This window comes from Labrus bergylta, chromosome 1, assembly GCF_963930695.1.
Source record: "Labrus bergylta chromosome 1, fLabBer1.1, whole genome shotgun sequence".
NCBI lineage: Eukaryota > Metazoa > Chordata > Actinopteri > Labriformes > Labridae > Labrus > Labrus bergylta.
In genome coordinates, this window is record NC_089195.1 from 6,931,451 (window position 1) to 6,950,797 (window position 19,347).

Consider the following 19,347-nt stretch of genomic DNA (forward strand, 5'->3'; position numbering starts at 1 on the left):
GGCTTACTCTGCCCCCCTTCATCCCATCGAAACCTAAAAGCTAACTGTTGTTGGTTACCAGGAATAGTGCTGTGTGACTGTGTGTGTAGCAGCGTTCTATGTTGCATAGTTGTGTTGCATATTTGTGTTGCATACTTTTTCTATACACACATCAAACTAACTGTTAGCTGTGAGGACAGATGCACTGATTTTGACAAAAAGTGAGTAGTATTAGACGCACTGCTCCTTCAGTCAGAAGTTTAAAACAGTATTTTTGTGGTTCATTTTTAGGATCAATCTGAGAATGATTCAGTTCTTAATTCAACTTAGTTTAAAGCTTACCTGATAGTTTTTTCATGTAATGTAAAGTGTAAAGTTAACATAGTATAACTTTTATTTTCACAGAAAGCTACTTCACTGTCTTTTTTTTCTTTTAAATGTTGAAAAAAAAATCACTTTCCTCTTCTACTGAAAAAGTTGGTTGAATGTTCTTAGTGTCCCTGCGGACATACAGTAGTTCCTTTGTTTGAATTCATCCCCAACACACGAGTCCTCTAAAGTTGTCTTATCTCTTCCTTTTCTAAAAAATCCTAACAAACTTCACAGTAAAGACAATGCAAAATCTGTCTTTTCTTTTCTTCTCTTGAAGACCCGTAGATATTCTTTTGTTTCGTTTTGTTTCTTCCACCGGGCCCTTTGAAGGTCTGGCTGGTCGCGGCTGAACTCTGGCCAGAAGGCATCTGTTACTCAACAACATCTGTTCCTGTTACTCTCTTTCTCCCAGCATGCCGAGGGACACGCAGCCTCTCCCAAGGGTGGCCTTTTGTGTGCCCCATTGTCAATTCCATCATTGTGTGCTGAAGTCTGTTCCCATAATGCCACGGGGTGACAAACCCCTCCGGAGGCCACCTCTACCGGGCTAATGATTTACAGTTATTTGTGTCTAAATACAATCAGCGTCTTTGTGGGGCAATAATGACAGAAAGCTGAGTGAAATTTAAAGAGGCGGAAAAACAAATCTAAATGTAGACTTGCATATCCTTTTTTTGTTTCTTGCATGTTTACCAAAAAACTCTACAGGAGAAGCTGAGAAATAAAGCCCCAGGGTTATTTTTTGATGGATACAGGAAGAGTAGAAAACCAAAAAGTGTTGGGCGTCCAGGAGGGGTTCTCTTCATTGATCTGAGTTTAAGAGCCATGAATTACCTGACATGCTCTTTTAGGAGGAGAAATAGGAGTGGTAAATCTAGCGTAGGGACATTGTTATTTATGAATAGGCCCCCTCTCCAGTCTCCAGGGAGACACTTTCAACTTCTGGCAGTAGCCAACAGTGTGGGCATAGAAAAAGCCCACTATGGAGTCGCCAGGAGAAGACAACAGATGTTACTGATTAACTTTGCTCACAGACCCCTGATGAAGAGTCTTTCACAGTGCTCGCAGATGGAAATAAAAAGAAAAGTTGAACACAAACAAAATGTCATGTTTAGCAATATTTATTTGGAAAAATAGTCTTGGCTAATTCCTTCATTCAAAAACGGTAAAGGAGACGGTAACATAACAATTTGTACAGTACAATCCCTCTTAAATAACATTTTCTTAAAAAAAGTCCCATTGACCTGAAGTGCCTTTGCAAATATCATCATTAAAAAAAGCAACTTAAATAATCATAACACAAACATCACAAATATATAATACAAAATAAAAATAACACAAAATCCTTAAATTAACTTAAATTAAATCATAATTTTAAAACATTTTCTTGATTTTTTTCTTTTATTTTACAAAAGGACAATCTGTATCAAAAAGCAACATTTTTTATTTTAATTAAGACAAAAGTTTTCATATCCCGAAAAAGAAATGAAAAAAAATGAACAATACTATGTCATAAATGGTTTGGAGGGCTTAGGGAAGAAAACGCACTTCAGTTAACACAGTGATCAAGTATACATACAGTCTTCACAGGTGATGGGTGCACAGCCCATGTGAACAGCCTCATGAAGAACAGGCCAGTATGGCCAAACATCCACCGTTTGATGCAGTTCCTGCGCTCAGCAACGGCGTGTGGGTTAGAGAAAAGGCCTGGGTGCAAATGTTGCAAAAAAACAAAAAAATCGTGGCATCGCACGCTTTCACCACGAAACAATGTCCATTTTATATTTAATTTTTTTGTACCCCCACTCCCCGATAAAAGGCAGAACAGAAAGCTAAGTGGCAGTTTACTTTCAACCGTAAACTTTTTATTTATTTTATACCCCGCCAGTTCTTATCCCACAGGCCGCCGCTGCCTGCGCTTAGTTTCCAGTAGAGAACCAGCTCACTCTGAATATCAGTTAAACGTCTCAGTATCAGCAGCAGTCTCAAGGCGGGACACCTCCCCCTAGGGTTTAGAGCAGCATCTGAAGGAGTATAAAAACTCTCCCATAGAGCAAAAGAGCAACGGGCAGCCCACTGGTGGCTCGTTACACCTACAGAGAAAGAGAAGACAAAAAACATTACTTTGTTTGCCAAATAACCACAGACAGAAGTCTACCTTAACAACAAGGTTTAAAACTCACCTCAGTTGCAATTATACATTCGTCTTTTTCCTCTGACATCACAAACACAGATTTGTACTTGGTGTCCGCACATGCAGACATTTCTGGGGCTTTCTTTTCTGATGCATCACTTCAGGAGAGAAGAAGAACCTTGTTAGTTTCATCATTTTGACATTACTATTGTTTACACTTTTCAGATTTTTTTTTCAATGGTCTATTGTAAGTGTGTACCTTTTTAAACGTTTGCTGCGTTTCTCCTCAAACTCAAACGAGTCCAGGGATTGGGATTGGCACTTGTCCTCGCATGCCGCCTCCAGCATGGCCTCTTTAGCCGCCTGCTCATAGTTGACCTCTTGTACGAGGTTATAGTCTGCAGGTTGATGCCGGCTCTTGTAGCTGCTTCTCCCTGGTGAAGACCCTTCATCGGGGTCAGCGCTGCAGAAGTCCATCTTCTTGTTGATATTTTTGACACCTGGTGTCGGCAACATGCTGACCGCCAGGTCCCTGTCACTGCGGTGACAATTGTTTGTTAGGTTATTTATTGTCTCTACCTCGCCGACTGTTTCTACTGGACCTCCACGCTGGGCTTTCGATCTGAAAAATCCTACAAGTACTGCGCAGCCTGCCAGCAGCAGTAGCACCAGGGCCACACCGGACCCCACGGCCATCCAGGGCACCTCGGTCCCACGGATGGCAGCATGCTCCGGGAGCAAGAATTGACAGTTTCTGCCGCCGTAACCGGGAACACAGGCACAGACGTAACGGTTGTTTCGTTCATGGCAGGTGGCACCGTTGTGGCATGGATTGTGTTCACAGCGGCTGATGGGTGAGCTGCAGTTGCGGCCCGTGTATCCTGGTGGGCAGGTACAGGTGTAGCCGTTGGGACCTTCCTGGCATGTTCCACCGTTTTGGCAAGGGTATAATGAACACTCTTCCCCAGTCAGGTCGCAGTTCATGCCAGTGAAACCATCAGGACACTGACACAGGTACGAGTTGACGAGATCAACACAACGTGCACCTGAGAAAAGAGATAAGAAGGGATATTATTATTAATTGTCCCGGATTATTTAAAGAAATCTCAATGAGTAAAGATATGGTTTAGAATCACACCACCCATTCAGCCGGTCACTCTTACCGTTGGAGCATGGAGCCGAGGTGCAGTGGTCAATCTTCTTTTCGCAGTTGAACCCTGCGTACCCCGTGGAGCACTGGCAGAAGTATCCTCCGTCTGGGTTGTCAGCACAGCGGCCGCCGTTGGAGCAGGGCCCATCAGCACACGTCATGGCACTCAGCTCGCAGTTGTTGCCATAGAAACCGTGGGGGCAAGTGCAGGTATATGTGTTTTCCAAATCCTGTCAGAGGAATAAATAGAACAGACTGAGCATCAAGATCTGTCTTGCAAACCGCAGCTGCTACCATCTCTTGCCAGTTAAATCCGAGTACAGCAAAAGAAAAAAAAGAACTTACAGTGCAGCTTCCTCCGTTGCGACACGGGTTTCCAGCACATTCATTGACCTGGATCTCACAGCTGGACCCTGTGAAGCCGGGCTTGCAAGAACAGGTGTAGCTGCCCTGGCCAGTGTTGCTACAAGTGGCTCCATTCATGCAGGGCTTGTGGTGAGTGCAGTAGTTGAGATCTGGAGAGACACAGCAGCACATGTGGATTAGCCACAGCACAACACATGTTGGAACAACAGCAGCAGTGACAGAACATCTTTTTTGTCCTCAGGCACACTTGACTCTCTCTGTTTCCAGGTTTTGTTTGCTTCCTGAAACCCGGCACAGCCTCCTGCCATAACTGTTCATCGTCTGACAACTGCTGCTATGTCGTCGCCTCTTAGACAGCCTTAATATTTTTTTATGTTGGTGTTTTGTTAAGTAGTTCTGTCATCTTTGTCTCTTTTCAAACTTTTAAACTTTACTGTACCATTTTTTTTTATTACGATTGACAAGAGAGGTAAAAGTTCCTTCTCCAAACTTTGCAAAACTTGGCCTCAAAAACACATTAGACTTCCAAAAAAATGAAAGTCCCGAACACAGAAAGAGATTCTGTGCCAAACTTTCAAAAAGCACCACATCAAGTACTCTTTTTCTACCCCCCTTTTTTAGTCTTGCCAGTTAGCATTGTTTGTGCACTTTGAATTCTAGATAACCCAGAAGCACAGATTTTGTATCTTTGCAGCCAAAGGAAGTTAAGGTGAAAATGATGCTAAATTACCTGAAAAGGTTTGTTTTATGTCTCTATATATATTTTTTTATATTCTTGTTAGAAATACACTTCAGCTATTCTCCTGAGTTAAAACTGGATTTCTGTCGATACACTGATCAAAAATCTTTTTGTTCCAGAGTTTTATATCACCAAAACTTTCATGGACTTTCACTTTTTAGCTTGACATATGTTTCAACCTTAACACCTAGACAGCTTTCAAACCAAATGTATTAACCCATCAGTGCTTTCTGGATTTCTTTCCATTCCGTCACTCATCCTCACACACTATATGCCGACTCTCACCAAACTCTCTCCTCACCTTGGTTGCAGAAGAGTCCCCCCCAGCCCTCCTGACAGTTGCACTGCCAGGGCTGCTGGCAGGTCCCGTGCAGGCATCCCGGGTAGCGAATGCACTCGTCGCAGTAGCGGCCCTTGAAACCCACTCTGCACCTGTTGTTGTCCAATTGGGAGGGAAACACCGGTCAGTCCACTCACATTACTTCATGAGTTCCACTAATTAATTGATGCCACAGAATATGCTGTTGGAAAACTTACTTGCACTCTCCAGGTTTCTCACAGAAGCCGTGTTCCTCGTCACAGCCTGGTAGGCAAATAGCTGTAGAGGGAAAAGAAAAACACTTTTTATTGACTTTAAACTACAAAAAAAGACTCAAATACAGCTTCATGTTGTGTTTTTCTCCTTCAGGTAAAACTTGTCACCTAAATCCCAATGAAGTCATTAAAATAAGAGCAAGGAGGGGCTCCTAAACCCATTAGCTGTTACCTTAAACTCAATCTCCTTATCACCATGGAAGAATTTTCTGCTTAACATAGTCCTGAGACAAAGGAGGGAGTGTGTGAATGTGAGGGTACACACACACTCACACACATAGGCCCCCTCAATCCGCCCCACCACCCTCTTTTTTTTTTTTTTCTTCTTCGCTGCGGGTCAAAACTCTTTTATTCATTCCGTGCGCACACACACTCACACACTCCCCTTAATGTCTCGGATTGGGGCAGATAAGAGTGGACAGCTGGCGAGTGTGTTGCCAGTGCGCGACAGCTGCTCCATTGTCTCCTCTCTGCCGGCAGCTGCCCACTTCAAACAATACCTCCCCCGCCTCGGCCAATCAGCGCCCGGCCCACTCCGAGAGTAACGAATCGGAAGGTAGCATGTAAATTTATGGCACGCGTGAGATTATTCCCCAAAACTTTCCTTAGAATAAATCAAGTGGTCGTGTGTGTGTGTGCGTGTGAGGGGAGAAGGAGGGGTCGGCGAGTGGTGTTTACGCACAAGTTGCCTTCTAACGGCACTCAGGGGATCTGATTACAGGCCCTGCACAGAAATTAACTTTATATACTTTCAGTTACTTTAATAGTTCTGAATGATCTGTTTATGACAAGTTTAAGAATCACAGTCTCTATATCATATGTGAAAGTTTTGGAGTGTCCTAAAACATATTTCAAGATAAGTTCTTCCTTAAGTGTCCAGAGAGTCACACACACTTTTCAAACACTTTAAGCGTGATATCTTAAGTTTAGTCACTTACGTTCAGTACAGTACTGTCCCTTCCACCCGGCGTCGCACACAATCTCTCCGCGCTCTCCGCAGGTGAAGTGTCCAAACGCGTCGTCTCTGGGCCGGCAGAACACCGAGCAGCCGTCCCCGTAGTAATGCTCATCGCACACGAACCGGTATGAGTACTTGAGCTCCGTCTTTCCGCCGGTGTGAAGGTCCTGGGACCAGACGTCTCCCACAGTCAGATGCCTCTGTGTGATCATGGTGCTGATGACGCGGTCTGGGTTCTCTAAAAGTGCACATGTGGAGAGAGGAAAGACGGGTTAAAGAATGGGAACGTGTGAGACAAAGTGTGAAATATTAAAAAGTGAAGGGTGTTTATCTCCTACCTGTGGAGAGGTCGTCTTTGGAGTCGGTGTGTAACGCCTCAATGATCAGCGAGAAGGTCCCCTGGGAACACAAATGGCTTCGTGAGACAGGTGGCTAGCGGAGTGTGTGTGACGATAACATCAAGCAGAGGCCAGAGGCGATTGTGCCATACAGCCGCTGTTCTGAGAGCAAACTGCCTACAACCTGATCCGGTGAAACTAAACTCCTGGAAAACTTTGTGCGTCCCCAGTTTAAAAAAAAAAATGTTGTCAGAAATCGTGCCATCAGCGCGTTTTACGCACGGATTTCCCCCCCCAAAAGGCGCGATACTGATTCATTCAACCCCTACACTGTAGTGAAACATGCATGAATGGCTGTACTTACTGGCCACGTGAAGCCGAAGTTAATCCTGATGGGGTTTGCGAATGAGTTCTCCGGGATGACATCAGGGACCTGAAACGAGTTGGAGCCGAGTACGGGCGTCACAGCTCCGCCGTATGTGCAGGGTGGCTCCGGGGAGGCGTTGGGCTGGTAGTGCTTTAGACAGATCCTGAAGAAGGTTTGACACTCGCACTGCTGCTGAAAAGACGAAGTTAGGCGGCCTCCCTTACAGCAGTTTTTATTTCCTTGTACTCCCTTCTTGTTTAGGAACTCCTGCAGCTTCAGCTCAAACACTCCCGAACAAAACCCCTGCGGAAGAAAAAGCAACTTATCATGAACTAGTGCTGCTTGTGTATGAATGAGGAGATGGCGAGGGGGGGTGGGGGGGTGATGGTTCATTGTTTGGAAGAAATAGAGGTTCAGTGTCTTACCTGGCACAGCAGCATGGACATGACGGTGAGAGTCAGCAGGATTGGGCGCCCCATATTTAATAAATACATAATAAATAATAAATAAATAGAAATAAAAGTCTCGGGGCTCGGCGTGTCCTCAGGGTGCCTCCTCCTGTTCAATTCCTCTGATGGAGATGCATTGAGCACGTTTCTGTCCGCTCACGAGCTTTTCTCATCAACTGCAACCGCTGTCAGCCACGCTGCTCTCATTCATGTCCCGTGGAGCAAAAAGGATAAATCCCAGACCTTAAAAAAAAAAAAAAAATTGAAACACAAGATGTGTGAACTTGTGCGAGATCGTGTTGTTGGATTAGAAAAGCAGAGAAGTCCTCCAGTTCCGGTATAATCCAATGCGTAAAGTGAAAAAGGTGGTTCCTTGTTTCTGTTTTGTTTTTGTGGATAAAAGTGACAAATGTAAGGAAGTTGTTTTTGTTTGAAGGTCTTGGTCTAACCCAAGGACGGATTTGTCACTGATCCAACATGCTTCCTTCTTCCTCCCTATGTCTTTTCTCACTGTGAACTGTGCGTCTGTCTCAAGCCAAGGCCGCCTGCAGTCTGTTATATACGGCCTGACACATGCTATGGTAATAATATGCAAATGACCCCCTCCTCCTCCTCCTCACCGACTTCACCTCCCAATCTGGCCCGGCTCTCCACAATGGGATCTCATGCAAGGACCCCAACAGCCTCCCTTTTTTTTTTTTTTTTTTTTTTACCCCTGCAACAGTGCAGCACATACAGCGTTAATATCTGAGGCCAAAATGGAGACATGTGAAAGTATTTCGACCGAAGAAGAAGTGGAAAAAGAAACCGTGTGGCTGCTAAAGGAGGAGGTTGAGACTAACTGATAACCTGTTGAGGAAAAGAGAGATTCTTAAGGTTTTAAGATGTTTTTGAGGTTTTTTTTTTAAGTAGAATCTTTCAGAAATGGCGTTTTAATTCTGAGCTTCTCCAAATGAAAAAAAACATTTTAGTGTTTTAATTGACTTTTCTTGCTATTTTTAACAATTCCAGTAGTTTCCTGAAAAAGTTTAGTTTCAGACATATTAGGAAAGTCTAATCCCAACACATTGCAACACGATGTGCTGGTATTGAAAAACCTACCAATACCAGATTTCCTTCTGACAGGATGTAAATGACATGTGGTTCAATTGATCCCTCCAGCTGTTGCCTCAGTGGACAAACCTCTTTGTCTTTACTGTGTCTTTGGGTTTAATACCCCCCCCCCCCCCCCCCCCCCAGAAAAAAACATCTAAAAAGACAGAAAAAAAAACATCAAAATCAAAGTAAAGTTGATGCAAAAGTTCTCAAAAAATGGAAAAAAAAGAGTGAGAAAATGTTTGGGTTTCAAAGTCTGAATCAGTTGGTTGTTTACACCCCTCCTTCTCCTCCTCCCACTTCTTTTTCTCTTCTTCCTTTTCCATTCTTCCCTGCATGCACACCCTCCACATTTTGGTATTTCTGGTTGTGGGAAGTATTTGATGCTTTGAATCGTCTCAAAAGACTAAAGAAAACATTCCTTGGCAGAGCTGTGTGTGGAGAGGTAAACGAATTGAGGGGCTGAACTCCTGCTTTTCCCATTTTGCTTACCCCCTTCTTCTAATCATTCCCTTGGCTGAGATTTAAAAAAAGGGAGAGGTAAAAAAAAAAAAAAGTTGTGTGTGCATGTGTATAGATTGTGTGTATACAGGGGGTTGCGCGCGCACCGGAGTCGCTCGCGTGGCCAACATGAGGGGGAACTTTTGTTATTGTGTGTAAGCTGGAGGAATAAGTTCGCTCTCTCTCCTCTCCCCCCCCCCCTCCTCAGCTGTATGGTAATTCAGCCAGCACCTGCTCTCCCCTCAATAACAGCATGCGCGCGCCTCTCTTGAGAGCGCGCCCACACGTCACACACAAAACTCTCTCCCCTACACACACACACACACACACACACACACACACACACACACACACACACACTTTCTTCTTCTCTTCTTTAAACACTGAAAACAATTCCTGTGCACGAGGAGAATAAACAATTAGTTGGCTCGTTGTGTAGGGTGTAATGTGCACGTGCATGTGTGCGCGCGAGTAAGAATAAGGAGCAATGGGTGGGGGTTGTTTCTTAATTAGGTCGTTCATTAGAAGTGTGGTTTTTTTTTTGCTGTATAATGGGAGCCGGTAGCCAGCTTTCACGCGCGGGATAGGACCCCTATACCGGGCACGTGAATTGCGTCACTGTTCAGATATGCACGTTGCAGCTGATGCAGCGTTTTGGGTGTTTTTTGTGCGCATCTTTTCGGTTTCCTCACCTGCTCTAAACACCCCCCTTCAAACTAAGTGCCCCTGCTTTCCCTTTTCTCTTCCCCTTCTGAAGTCACGTGACATTGTTGATGTGTTTGTAGTTACTTATTACCTCCTAATCAATGGAATCCACAAACGAAGCCCTCCTCCATAAATAAACCTGTCCATCTCTCCTTTCTTCACCTCTCTATTTTTCCAAACCAAACGCCAGCTGAACTGTGACCATCACAATTAACCCCCAATAAAAACAAAGAGAATCAATTTTATATTCTCCTGGACAAAGCAGAACACTCTTAAGTCTTTGGTTGGAAATGAATTACAGCTTCAACAAACTCCATGTTGTATGACAAATCCCAGCATCTTTTATACTCTTCAAACTTATGCCCTATAGGCTACTTCACTTTTTTATTCAATCCTTGCCACTTAGATCCCTAAATGTACAAATATAACCTGCTATATCTGAGATTGGCTAAAGCTCTATTCAAGTGGCTACCATTTGCCTCTGACTTCACATTAAGGGTAGGATTCTCAAATGCTGACTGCTGTTTTATAGACTTTTACATATTAAAGGGAATCTAAAGCTGTTTTCACAAATGCACTCTTTGAAATTTCTAAACACTCTGCCCCCAAAATCTTCATGAGTTGCATATGCCCCTCATAGCGTGAAGAGTTCCCTGTCAGAGAGCAGATAGGGAGTCTCAAGAGGTAAGACCCAATCTTAAAAAGATGCTGCCAAAATCCAAGATGGCGGACAAAGATACACAGCACAACACTACAATGACCTGGTGAGCAGAAAAGAGTATGAGGCAGCTATATTACAAACACCAAGATAGCACCTGTCACGCTCTGGTCCCTTGAAGAAGACATAAGTCCCCTGCCTCCTGCTTGGGAATTTTCTTGACTTTTACCAGCAGCAGGTTCACAAACACAACTTCACCGAAACATTTCTGGAAACTGTCAGTGGTTTTGTGCATGTGTGAAAAAACAGCTCTCAAATTGAATTTCTTCATGATGGATCAGCAACTGAAAATACATCGTCGCATTAGACAATGAACCATACAACTTGATAAATTAACAGCAATAATACAACAACACTAACAAAATAATTACCATAATACTATATTGCGACAGGAAATGTGTGAGTTACTCGCTTATTTTACTGTACCATAGCTCACAGCAGGGGTTGCATAACTTAATATAAATCAGCCTTATTGTCAGTCTATTCATTTAGGTATGACAGCAGAACGACACGGTAACACCATTTGAGCTTCCTGCCTCGTTGAGTGTGATGCTAAAGGAAATTGGCCACCATTGGATATTGTGAATTGGAGCTTAAGAATTAATTATAGTATATCATGTAAAATATGTCTGGATGTATTTGTGAATTGTTATCGGCATAATGTTTTACCTCTCTAGCTCCATGTATAGGATTGCCAGTCACATACAGTGATAGATTTGCTTTTTATTTCTTAGGCCTTTCTGTTGCAATGGTGGAATGTTATTTTGTGCAGATCCACTCTTAGTTTGAAAGAGCATTTCCACTTAACCTTTTCCATATAATTTGTTTTAGCCCTGAAATGATGCAAAAAGTTGTAAGGGAGTCCTTTGCAACTATAATGCCCTTTAACAGTTTTAATCCACATGCTGCCAATTGTGACACCATTAGAAAGCTAAATGTATACAAAGTAATACAAATTATAATAAGTAGTAGCTATGAATCTCGTAACCAACTCTATACCGGCAATTTAAAAAAATGGATTAGCAATAATTAACTGCGTCCTCAGATTCTACAAACCAGCCTTAAACATGGGCAATCCTGTTCAATTGGGAAATAGGGGAAATTAACAAACTATGTTAATTCTGGGATCACAAGATTTTGTGTTTTTTTATTTTCAGATTCAAACTTCACGTCCCGCGCAGATAATAGAGTAAAAACATAATTTTCAACCTCAAAAACATAGTCAAAGAAGGACATTCACCTCCTCTGCCTGGCTTACTGAAAACGTTTGCTTACAGGTTACTCATGGGGTCGAATGTTTTCTTTCTAGCATCGTGACTTTGTGCAGGTCCCAGTAGAGCCACTGTATACCCAGCCCGACATTACTGGCCTAACAGATAAATTCAATGGTCTCACCACAAGTTTAATGTCACTAAATAAAAATACATATGGAAACTGGCAACAGTGGAGAACACATGTTTCTTTGTTGTGTTAATAAGTAATAGGGAGTTTTTAGGTTTACATTTTTGTTATGATTGCTTAAATGTAGGATGATGATGTTTTACCTAACCCTTATGGCCCTGCCATGTGCCTGTGCCCCAGAAAGCGTTCCCCTTTTTCACCCCTTATGGGCGGCCTTGGCTTCAAGGGAGAAAATCAACTAAGATACCCCTGCTCATTCAAACTCTGTTAACTGGAACACAGAGCTCATAAATCTCCAATTAGCTGCTCTGTACGGCTTTCTGTAAAATTAGGGACTGATTTTAAGGTCGTCCTCATACAGAGCTCTTCATGGGCTAGGACCTGGGAACACAGTACAATCAAATATTATCAATAGTCTTTGCAGTTTGTTTATAACACAGAAATCTAAAAATGTTTTAATTGAACCTAAACCTGAACACTGCAGCAAATTAACCGAACTAAAGTATAGGAAAAGTAAATGATTTGAGAATGAATAAAAAGTCCACTATGGACTCAGTTGTCTCCATAGTATACTTTGAGCTTCCCTTCCCCACTGGCCAAGATGCATGCAAGCTGAGCTCTGACTGTTTAACCAAAGTGCTACTGTAGGGGGCTTCTGTAGTTTAACTCCTGCCCACCAGTAGCTGCGCCAAACAAAAAAGGGTGACTCGGGGTCTGACTATTCATCCATTCTGTGCGCTTTAATTTCCATTGATTGTGAATGCAGGAGGGAGGGAGGAAGGGGGTCTTCAGTGAAGGACCACGACACGCCTTCAGACGCGGACAGACCCTTACAAGCCATCTGCCACTAACCAACCCCCCCCCCCCCCCCCCCCCCCCCCCCCCCCCCCACACACACACACACACACACACACACACATCCAGAAAACGACGTTTATTTCCCTGCTTCCCTCCCTCCTCTCCTCCTCCGGCCTGAAGCGCACGTCTCTATGAGCCTCTGTCCACCGGCTCCGTCTACACTCAACTGGAAGCATGTTAAAGGCCCTGTAACGGTATGGGCCATCCGGGGCCATATGGCGAGGGGGTAGCAAGGAGTTTTTTTTTTCCTTTTTGAGTCCCAAAAGAGGAGACACCACATGGTCACTCGTGGGAACGTAAACACGGCGCGCATCACACGATATCGATCATATGAAGCGGCGATCGAGGAAATGAAGGGGGGGAGGGGGTAGAGAGAGAGAGAGAGAGAGAGGGGGGGGGGGGGCACTGTGTGATCATCAATTGATTTTTTTTAAACTGATACCTCATCAGTGTAGCACATATTGACGCATCATCACCCTCAGTGAAAGCTCCCACAACAAGAGTGTGGACGCGGTGAGAGGAGCCAGGGGAATGGTGCCATGGGGTTTGTGGTTCCAATCCCTTAATGATGTTGCAGCAGGAGGAGCAAGGCATCAGCAGCAACAGTGCCAGGGAGGGATGGAGATGAGAGGGAGGAGGAGGAGGAGGAGGGATGGGAGGGTGTTTCAGAGAGGCTAGATGTAAAAAGCTGGAGGAAACGGGAGTTTTTGAATCAGCACTTTCTCAGGAGATGCTTTTATGCACACCTTTATCCGAGTCAATAGTGATTTACCCACCGTAATATTCACATGGGGTGTTAAATATACACAAAAGTAAATTAATTTGTGCTTAATCATTCGGAAAATGAAACTTTAAAACTTGGTGTAATTACTCTTATCTTAATTGCCCCATGGGTGTTATCATAAAGGTCTTTATATTTCGAGTCCCATATTTTAATACGAGGAATTGGACTTTGATTCCTCATCTGGTCCTCGTGTTTTACCTGCTGAAACGTAGAGATCAACAGGCTCCTTTGTGTCCGGATCAGATTACTGTGGCCAGCTGCTGGCAAAGGGGGCCACGTAGGCCATATCCGTGGATCCCCAGGGCTCTCCAGGGCTTCACGAGGCTCCCCAAAGTTTCCCACGGCTAATCGAGGCTCCCGGTCCGGGCTTCTGTCTCATTTGCATACGTAGCTGTTACTGGAGACGTGCTGAGCTTAAGTTTATGGGAAGAGTGCCGCGGTAATTACGTGGGGGGCCCAGAGACGCGCCTGCCAGGGTGTATGTGTGTGTGTGTGCTCGTTAGAAGTGTGTGCGAGAAGGGAGGGATGGTGTGTGTGTGTGTTGGGAGAGGGGGATGGGGGGGGGGGGGGGTGATTAAGAGAGCTGTACGTGGCAAGTCGCGTGCCAATGTTTATGAAAACACATCTGCCGCGCACCCCGGGGTGACGCACCACAACATTTGCGGGTCCCTATGAATATTTCCCCAACTGATACTTTGCCCAACCAAAAAAAAAAAGTTTTTTAAATACTTATTATTATACTGTTAAGGGTGTAAATGATAAGGTCATAAAAAGCCTATGACTGATACATACCTTACAATTATATTGAAATCTATTCTTAAATGTAAAAAAAAAAAAGTTATGATATCAGCCTGTACAGTTAGTACAAAAAAATGAAAAGGCCTGGTTATTTTTAATTTTTGAGAGATACCAAGAGAACATTTTCAAAAAACTTAAACACTTCCATGTACCGAGCAAGATGTCTTTATGAATTGTTTGATGGGTAAGAATAATCATTTTGCCTCTTATGGGATCTTTAAAAAGTATAGAAAAGATCATCATTTGAGATCATCTCACACCAGCAGCTGTAAAACTACTGGTCGTACAAAACAGTTAATCCAAACTGAGTGTGAGTCTCTCCTCTCAGGTTGACTCTACAGAGAAACTAAGTTAAACAAAAAAAACATGATCATGATCTGTCTTATGGAGCAATGTATTCGTGATAAAACTACACTTCACTGTTGCTCAATCTTCAGTCTCTACATCTCTGCCCACCTGATCATCTTTGGAAGCAACATGTCAGACAGTTGTCTCCATCACCGTCGTTGTCTTAGCACCAAATGAGGGAGTACCTCTTTGGTGAACCGTGTCTCATTGCTCTGGTAAAGTTCAGGAGAACTGAAGCTGATATTATGTATGTTTACACACACACTTGTGTGTTTATAGCCATGCTAGTAGTCTGGTGATTTGGATTATAGGTCAGTCCACCACATTTGCTCAGACTACAACATCTTGAATTGCTGTGAAAATTGTTTTTTTTTTTAGACTTTCCCCGTTCTCAGAAGAAGAATACTCTTGAATAAAGTCAATCCAAAATCTCTAAACAAATCTACTACTATCTGACAGTGATTTGGCTCTGACCTCTTAAGTTGGGGTTTAAATATGACATATACTGGACTGTTTGCTAAACGTCAATGAAAATATTGTTGTTGACACTGTCACAAACCTACATCTGAGTCAGATAAAAGCTGATAGGATCCAGGATTGTAAAACAGCAGATGCAATCCATCTCTTTGCCCTGTAGGTCACCTTCGTTTACAGATGGTTATGAGGGATTTGACGACTTCTAAGAGCTAATCGTGAGCTGTGAGTGCATTCATTTGCTAGCTAGTCATCACAGGAGCACCGCTGGGAGCCCAGAATGCTACAGTATATTATGGATTGCGTTAGAGCTATTTGTGACCCTCAAAGACCTGAATACATCCAAAGCCTGCTGTAATGTGATTTGGAATTTAATTATTTTTAATCATTTTATTGCAATGGCCACACACAATCATCATTCCAGACAGTGACTTCTTTAGAATGCATTGTGGATTTATTTGTGTTTTTAATGTCATAAAATGCACATAAAACCAAACAAGCAAAAATTAAATCTAATAAAGAAAGAGGTGGGGGGGGGGGGGGGGGTTACATACCTTCTGACTTCATGTCCATGTACAGCCTACCAAATCTTTCTTTAGGGAGAACATTTTAAATACTACTTAAACTACGAACAGAGATCATAATGCTTCTGACACCAATAATGTTGTCCCTTGTTGACAGATGTTGTACTAATACAGTATGCAGACATCGGTTAACAGAGACGACAAACCTCTAACTCATGATCGAATAACTCACGATCCTTACAGGAAATTCAAAAAAGATAGCTTCCATAACTTGGCTGCAGTGCTATCAACAGATCTAAAATGTAATTCGTCCTACAGTTAAGTTATTGCAACAAAAAACAACACACAATATGAAGAAAAAAAACTACATTGCCATCAGCCCGCAGCTTCACTGTGTGTTAAGTACTAATTGTCAAAGGTTAACACACTAATATTGCAGACTAATATTGCAGACATGTTAAATACTCGTCACATCCTTAGAATTTCAGTTCAAAGCTTCATAGTCTTTAGTGTGTATAGACTTGAAGTCTTGTTTTAAAGTCATTTATTTCCAGGCTGATATGATTTATAGGAAATTAAGATTATCCACTGATGACTGAAAGATATTTTATTGACCTATAGATACAGAAGTAGTTAATAATAAAGCAGATGACGTTATGAGCACACTAATCTGTTTTTACAATTTTATTGTAACACTATCAAATAAAACCAAACATAATAAACCATATGACAATAAAAAAACCATAAACTTCCTTATCCCCTCTTGTGCTGCCAAAACAAGCACATGTTTCTGACCTGTAGTCACCTGTTTCATAACTGTACACGATCAAAGTCAATGAGAAGCATATATGATAAGTACACAGCTTATTTGATATAACCGCCTTGATTGTTTTGAGTTTCTGAAACTCAGCTGTAGATATTTTCTCAGCTGACCCCAGACCATTGCACTCTGACCGAATATTGACATTACCCTTAGTGTTAAATTGGTTTAATTTGCCCAAATAGTTTTCATGTAAGTTCACATTTGTGCCACCAAAAATGTACTTCAGCCAGAAAAAACAAGTGCCAGCTAAACAATAGCAGATATGTCCAAGATTTAATGCTGCAACCCAAAATCCACTCTATTGTTCCAATGAGGCTTAATCACAGAAATTAATGATAAGAAAGAAAGTGAAAGCACATATACCGCTTCCCTGAACCAAAGGTGACACTTTTTATATTGCTTGTTTTGTTTGATTAAAACCATTAACCCATGTATTCTTTTTTTTTAATTCTGAATTATTTGTGTTAGCGTTAGCAAAGACTGATGGTTTGGCTCTTAAATGGCTTTTACTTTGTAGTCAAAATTGTAGCCACCAAAAATATTCAGCATCTATCCCTGACTGCATGTCCTAGCAAAGCTTTTTCATCAGAGCAAATGACCAAAATCCAAACAATAAAAGTTGGTTTACTTCTCTTTTGGACACAGAAGAAGTGCAATTCTCCATTTATCCCCCACAGCCCCCCTTATATTTTGTCCTATGGATGCTAAATCTCAAGTGTGATAATAAGAGAAGACAGGGTGGAAGTCAACCTCACCAACACTTACTGAAGAGCACAGAGTTCTTGTACTAGACCTACTTGTACAGAAAGCTTTTGGATATTTTTTCCTGTGATTTTGATAAGCTAATGCAAAAGCTGTCCATGATTCACATTTGGATCTGATATGATGATGCGGTCAACTGTGTTATGTTTCTTTATGTTGCCTTTCTGTATAATTTTAACATAGCTGAAGAATATGAACCAATAAAAAAAAAGGGTTTAATTCACCCCTGAAAAATGTAGACGGTTAAACTTTACTCATTTATTGTTTTTGTAAAAGAATAACAAAGGGCGGGCTCGTGTCACTTTCAGGCCCCAGAAGAAGTGCGGTTCTCCATTTGTATTCCTAACTCTACTCCAATTTTGTTCCATCCAGTCTTAATCAAAGTTTGAAAGATGAGAGTAAATGGAGATAGTGCACCTCCCCTTCCTCCCTCCCTCCCTCTCTCCTCTCTTTCTCTCTCCCTAACTCGCCCTCTCTATCTCTACAGCCACGAGCATCTGCCAGAATTGAACAGATGTAGGCACCTGCGTTGTGGGCCCACATATGCGCACTTGCCCCCCCTCCCCAAACCCCCTTTCAACCTTCCCTGGGACCCGAAGCCCACCACAATGGGGAGAGATCAGGGATGCAGTAACCAAATACTGCCTATCCCCCCAGGACACTCGCTCTGTTTGAGGCATTGTCACCAGTTATATCAAGTGGCTGCACCAAACAATCTGCTGTATGACTGCTCATTTCAGACATAACATAATTCAGACGGACAGGGGCAGGGGGGTGGCGGGTGGGGTGTCTGTGGGGTGTACAGAGGTTGCTGCCTGGATAATTTCTATGGCTGTGATATGAAGTGGAGGGCGTTTTAAACAAGTGGGGGCTCAGGTTTTCTTGCTGTTGGGGTTGGATTGAAATGAAACCAGACTTTGGGTAAGTGGCCGTTGGGTGGGTTTAAAGGTTTGGAGGGCCCAGGGGTGGCAGGTGCTAGCTGGGGTAGGAGGATGAAAGAGAGGCTTGTCGGAGCAGGGTTGGGTACAAGACCAGGTTACACATAAAAAGCCTTGTTTTTGTTCGAGAAAAGAGGACCAACAGCCCACCAGTAGAGAAATGGTGCATAATGGCGCCATAATAGCCCCCTGTCCCTATCTCTCAGCTGCCGCTCGAGGACAGAGGATCCACACGCACCTGTTGTAACCCCTATTGTGACCAGTTAGCATTAGCGCGCTACACCTCAGGAATGCTTCCAGTCCAGAGGCCGGGCTACTCGTCCCATGAGGGAGCTTAGCCACAGAGAAAAGGGGAGGGTGTCAGGAGTGTGCTGGGGGGGGGGGGGGGGGGGGGGGAATGGGAACCAGCAGGGAAGCTTTAGAGGACAAGACAAGGAGAAGGAGGGGAGGTGGAGGTGGGAGGGTGCGTTCCTCCAAAGACAGTGTCCTCTCTCCTCCTCTCCAGGGGGCCTGTCCAGAGAGCCCTGTCCTAAATCACTGGCCCCAGGGGGAAGGCACTCCTTTGTGAAGAGATGGCCCCTGCAAGCTGGGCCGCCAGCTGCCGCTGCTGCAGCGTCATGTGCACCCCCTTCCTCTTCCTCCTCCCTACTCACACACACACACACACACACACACACACACACACACACACACACCTCCTCCCCGTATCCCCTCCACTTTCAGCACCATGACAATGCTTCCTGCGACCTGGGCCACAGGCCAGAAGAGCATTAAAAAAGAAGTTGGAGGAGACTCTTGAGAAAGGCCAAAGCAGAGCAACATGTTTTTAGGCCGAACATTAATGATGACAAACTTGAAGCAGGGGTGATGGTGCACGACACGCTAACCCTGGACGACTCTGAATCACACCTCTGAATCACAGCTCTGAATCACAGCTCTGATCACAGCCGTGAATGAGAGCAAGAAAGATCGTAATTGGTGTGTTATGGAATAAACTTACCATGATTCAAAAGAAATCTTGATAGCAGATGTTGCTGCTCTAAAGAGGCTCCCGCCCGTGCTGCAAAATCAATTCTTTCAAGTCAAAGGTGGTTTCAAAAGTATTTTTTCAAGGAAACAAAACTTGATTGCCGATACTAGACTCGAGTGTTCACATATTCCTATTTGTTGAC

At 43.4% G+C, this 19,347-nt stretch overlaps 1 protein-coding gene across 1 annotated transcript; it reads right to left on the reverse strand.

Annotated features, from left to right (window-relative positions):
- Nucleotides 1-1,456: 1,456 nt before the first annotated feature.
- On the reverse strand, nucleotides 1,457-19,341 carry dla (deltaA). The gene is made up of 12 exons (XM_020639597.3): nucleotides 19,176-19,341; nucleotides 7,423-7,689; nucleotides 6,995-7,300; nucleotides 6,631-6,691; nucleotides 6,273-6,530; nucleotides 5,278-5,338; nucleotides 5,042-5,172; nucleotides 3,981-4,150; nucleotides 3,649-3,865; nucleotides 2,745-3,531; nucleotides 2,535-2,643; nucleotides 1,457-2,444 (listed from the first exon to the last, which is right to left on the reverse strand). The coding sequence occupies exons 2-12, from the start codon at nucleotides 7,489-7,491 to the stop codon at nucleotides 2,439-2,441; spliced, it is 2,175 nt and encodes a 724-aa protein (XP_020495253.1). The 5' UTR covers nucleotides 7,492-7,689; nucleotides 19,176-19,341; the 3' UTR covers nucleotides 1,457-2,438.
- Between the last annotated feature and the right edge of the window lie 6 nt (nucleotides 19,342-19,347).